This window comes from Aplysia californica, unplaced genomic scaffold (genome assembly GCF_000002075.1).
Source record: "Aplysia californica isolate F4 #8 unplaced genomic scaffold, AplCal3.0 scaffold00308, whole genome shotgun sequence".
Lineage (NCBI taxonomy): Eukaryota > Metazoa > Mollusca > Gastropoda > Aplysiida > Aplysiidae > Aplysia > Aplysia californica.
In genome coordinates, this window is record NW_004797578.1 from 343,398 (window position 1) to 348,874 (window position 5,477).

Below are 5,477 nucleotides of genomic sequence, written 5' to 3' on the forward strand. Positions count from 1 at the left end.
CGACGGAGATAGACCAATCAAAATGCTTTGCGCCTCTGGACCCAGCAAAAAATAAATTGGAGTGTTACGAGAGGGTGCACCCCCACCCCCTGTTTTAACCCTAAATTTGATATTTTACAGTATAGATTTGAAAAATTTTTTGAAAATAATTGATTTGCGACAGTTTTAGTAGCTATATTATGTGTGATCTACAGCAAATAATACGAAGTTTGACTCCGAGAGGCAGTGCATCTGTGTGCCGGAGTGAGTCTCCGAATAGTTCCTGGGTGCCCACCGGAGACGTCTCCGGATATCTTCTGCCAGCTCTGACAGGCAGGGTCGGAAGCCCGCCTACTAAATGATCTAACTTTTGTCAATATGGGGAGTAAAACACCGCGAAAAAAGAAAGAAAAGAAAAGCACATGGACACAAAAGTGGTCAATTAGTGCAAGAGAAAGCAAGGCAAAATACACGTCTAGAACGGATGCATGGGTAGTTGGCAGGTGCTATGGTGTGGTTTTCTCCTTCTTTCCTCCTATAGAATCCTAAATTTCTTCTCTTTCCCTTTTGTTTGTTACTCTTTTGTAACACCTCTAATCTTCAACACTTAAAATGACCATATTGGCGGGTGCTCTGGTGTGGTTTGCTCCTTCTTTCCTATCAAACATCTATCGTCCTGATCTCTCCTTCTTTTTGTTCGTTATTCTCTTGTGACACCGCTAATCTTCGGCACTTATATGACCCTATTGTGTTGCAAGTGCCGTAAAACTCTTACTAAAATTTAACTTTCTTGACCATATAGTGTTGCAAGGGGCGTAAAATGTTCACATTAAACAAGAAAAAGAAAAGAAAAGAAGTAACAGACCTATCAGGGGCACCCTCCTACCACTCACCCCATCTTGTCTATACTGTGGTCAAATTTTTCACAAGATCAGAATCCTCCACTTTAAACTTTACAATGATGTATGCCACTCATGAGTCATATGTAGATTAAATATTACGAAAATTCCAGAAAATGGGCCTCTCACTCTCAGACTAGCAGAAGCTTAGAGACCCTGTCTGTTTTCCGGCATAAGATAAAAAAACAAACAAACAAGACAAAGCAAAACAAAACAACCACTCACCTCAAAATAATACCGCACCACAGGGCTCAGCAGCGTGGATATAGCGTAAAAAGAACCTGTGTTTATCCCTGTAAAGACAAATAAAAATTGTGAAGCGTGCTGACAAAATGAGGTACTTCTCGGATTCGATCCCTATGGAAGTGGATACATCACGCTTATAGGATAAGTTTTTATAATTTTTAAGTATGAAATAATAAAAGGAATGTTATACTTAAAGTTAAAGAATATGGCATTAATAAAAAATCTACAAATTTGACCCTAGTGTCGATTTTTGGCCAATATCTCCATTTGTGGATTGCAAGAACACCTCACAATTGGTCGCTTTTAAGCACAAGGGGGCTATCCCGAAAAATGTTGTTTTGAGAAAATCGAAAAAATTTTGCCCCTTGTTTAGTTTCTTTAAAATACAAGGAGAGCTTTCTCTATAACCAAACAAATATACACACCAATGAAACCCAATTTCTCCTAGAGGTAGGGCAATGCCCACTTTTGATGTAGATCAATTATAACAAAATCTACATAGTGCATGCAATAGAAACAAGAGTCAATTACTTGAAAAACTCAATTACTGTTTGTGATAAGGGGTGCCCATTTGGGGGATCGGGTCGTGTCCGGGCGGTTTGCTAGCCAAATTACAACTCCGGGGGTACAAAATGACATCAGGGCGTACGGATACGGTTAACTTACTTGATCTAACGTAAGCGGAGTATCCTGTCTCCGTAACGCGTATTTGGGTAGCGGTAACGTCATTCATGGAAGACACTTTTAACTATTTTAACCCTATCCGTACACCCTGGGGGTCATTTTGTACCCCCGGGGTAGTATTCTTTACAGTTTAGAATACTTCTAGTTCGAAGATCTCTTTGAAACATTCAGTATTTCTACAAAAAATCATTTTGACAGACTGCTATGCAAAGCGTACGGATCGGATTAACGAGTAAATTTCCTCTTTGGAAAGGGGTGGCACAGAGTTCCCCACGTCGTATGGATACGATAGTAAAACACGACGTCCAGATTGGGTTAAAGAATGGGGGAGAGGAGGGGGGTGGGTGAAATTTACTTTTTATTAAAAGCCCTTGAGGGCATCCGTGGAAAGATATGAGTGTCGAACCATACCTAACCATGTCTGTCTCAGAATGGCGTTTGAAGTTTGAAGAAACGCGCCGTGGTTAGGTTACACTTCGGCCCCCCTTTCTAAAAAACAAAAACAAAACAAGGTCAAAGCATCTCTCAGAGATGACGTCACATCGGCCCACAAGTGGCTTCTCAGAGAATGGAGGTCCCTGGGTGTCCGTACTACTCATAGATCAAGGAAATTCAATATATAGAAAAGGGGGGGGGGGGTTAAAGTTTACTTTAAATTGTGAGTTAGGCCATGCATGAGAATAGTTGTGACTTTGTTGTTGCTGATGTTTTGTTGTTGTTGTTGTTGTTTTGTTGTTGTTGTGGGGGGGGGGGTTGTTTATTTGTTTGTGTAAAGAGACGCACATCGACATAACGGTCTCATTACATAAGGAAGAAGCAGGACAGATAGACAACACGTCGGCACTTATAATATGACCGCACTGTGTTGCAAGTGCCGTAAAACTCTTACTAAAACAAAAAGATAGACAGAAACAACAGAAGGAAAGAAAAAAAGAACGACCTACCAGTGGCGCCCCATCCCCAATCCCCTATCACCCGCATGCACGACCAGTGGCGTCTCCTTCCGCAATCACTAATCACAGGCATGCACGAGCGACCAGTGCCGCCCCCCTCCCCCCTCCTCCTAATCACCCGCAGCATGCAACAGGACGAGGATAGAGGAGCTCACTCACCATAAGCGATTGTTAGCACGATGAGGATAGAGGAGCTCACTCACCATAAGCGATTGTCAGCACGACGAAGCCCCGGTTCTTGATGAGTCTGAGAAGTGAGGCAAAGTAGTTCTCGTGGGTGGCCGCCTCCACCGCCAGCTGCTGGGCCCGGCTAGGGGGGAGGGGAGGCTTTTCTTTGAAAACTGGACAGGAGAGTGGACGGCAGTGAGATCTCAGATCACAGATTGAGGGATGATGGTGATGATGATGATGATGATGATGATGATGATGATGATGATGATGATGATGATGATGATGATGATGATATTTCTAATATCACGCACACACAAAAATTAATAAATGCGTAGCTCTGATAGTACGTTACTTTGATATTTTTTTTGGGGGGGTGAATGTGTAAGTTTGTTTAAAAATGAGCAGCTTTGACAGCTTCCCACCGCAATATGTCGCTCTCCTGTCAAGCCCTGTACTGGTGGGAGGGAGGAAAATCAATGTTGGTACAAGTAAGCAAACAAAGCGGGCGCAACATAATAATGATTTAATGTATCCACAATAATTTTTTCTAGTTGGCAATTTCGTTAAAAGGGTTTCCGACAGAAGGAAGTATGAACTAGGGCCGAAGAAGAAAAGAAAAGTAGGACTGTAAGAACAGCAGCAGCAGCAAAAATAACAACAACAATCAGCAGAACAACAACAACAACAACAGCAACAACAACAACAACACACACACACACACACACACACACACACACAACACGCACGCACACACACACACACACACAACAACTACACTCTAATCGGTTCTACAAAGCGAGAGTGCTCCAGCACACCTTTCACTTTCAGCGCATTTGTCCATCGCCGCTTCTTGCACGGATCCTTGTTCACCTCACACCACAGAATTCTACACTTAAGTGTAGAATTCTGTGCCTCACACAGACTCATCACAACCCAGAGTAAAACGCCCTCAATGCTGGAGCCCTCCGGCTCGGTATCTGGCCTGTACAAGCGAGAATGCCCCACCACCCGTTTAAGCGCATTTGTCTATCTCTGCTTTTCGCACTGATCATCGTTCACCTGACCGAGAACCAGGCCGGCCTACATTCTTACTCTGAGCGTCTAGCGCCGGCCCTCAAATCCGGAGCCACCCATCTCGGCTATGCGGTCTGTTACTCAGAAAGCCTAGGAAGGACCCCACACTAAATCCCAGGTGAATGTGTATAGAAAGAGTAAACGTAAAAAGGTGTAAAGGAGGCAAAAACCGTAGTAGCCAAAGCATTCTGGCACCCAGCTGCTTAGACAGCCAGACAAGGGGGAGCTCTCGTGGTCTAGAGGTTAAGGTGTTCGCTACTCATTCAAAGGTCCAGGGTTCGAATCCGGGTAGCGACTGAAAAATTTTCTTCTCTAAAATTGTCTCCTTTCACCTCCTTTTCTGCTCTCTAGCAATGTTCCGTCGTCTGCTTTAGTCTCCACTTTCTGCCCCCACCCCTCACCTCCATTGCCCCTTCCTCTAGGCTCCTGACTCTTTCTTTCCCCTTTCTACTGCTACTCCTTAGCTCCTATTTATTTCAGCCAAACCCTGATCTTCTAGTAGGAAAGATCTACACCTAGACTTCTCGGAGAAGGGCGAAAAATCTCGGAGGCTTCGTGTGCAAGTTGCGCACGTTAAAGATCCCTGGATGGCCTAAAATCAATAAGAGTAAGCTTCGGCCGCCACCTGGGCAAAATTCAAAATTTCCTGCTAACTAAAAATGTTTGGTGTGTCCCACGCGCTCATATGACCATATGCAGTTGCGAGCGTCGTAAAACACTGACCCCCCCCAAAAAAAAGAAAAAAAAAGAAAAGAAAGGGAGACAGGGAGACAGACCAAAGACGTGGTGGAATCAGACGCTCGTCAATTTTTGGATATATGGAGTTATTGGTACCATTATAAATCATGGTAATTTGTCTTGCTTGTTACTAAAAAAATTACCCATCTGTCTTGAATAAAATTCGAGATAATATTTGCAATTGAACAAGGTGGGGGTCGGCTGATTTTAGATGTAAAATTAGCAAGAAAATGGATGCCAAAGCCTTGTGTTCTACATAGCTTGAGAGACCTTGGAAACAAATTATTAATTTTTTTTGGGGTTCCTTTTATCAACTATTTTCGCTGAAATCGTCACAGAAATATGTTTTTCCATAAATATAAAAGTTCTTGAACCAAAAATAATTAAAAACAATTTTTAAAAAAATTGTAAAGCCAGCGGAAAAAGGCACATTTCTCTGATTTCATTGTTTTGAAGAGCGCCTGATTTCACCCAACTGTCTCACTAATGATATCTTTTTGTTCCCATGACACTAGTCGTGGATAGAACGAATTCTCACTTTTTGTTGTAGACGTTTCTATCTGCTGGGTGGAACAGGTGGACATGTGGGACTCAGCGGTCTGGCATTGCGTTTACTTTACTTACTTTTTACTTTTTTCTTCCGCTTGTACCGGGGGGTGTCGCGGGGAGAGACAGGCGTCTGTCTGCAGCAAAGCGAGTGGTCTGTAGAAGAGACATCCCGTGAGCTCTGAGA

General features: G+C 43.1%; 1 protein-coding gene across 1 annotated transcript in view; it reads right to left on the reverse strand.

The window, feature by feature from the left end:
* LOC101863754 (feline leukemia virus subgroup C receptor-related protein 2) overlaps positions 1-5,477 on the reverse strand; it is a gene marked incomplete in the record, with an annotated part of 100,522 nt that overhangs the window by 8,687 nt on the left and 86,358 nt on the right. Inside the window, 2 exon segments of the mRNA XM_035970696.1 lie at positions 1,104-1,171; positions 2,965-3,102. Of these exon segments, the coding sequence (XP_035826589.1) occupies positions 1,104-1,171; positions 2,965-3,102 (206 nt within the window).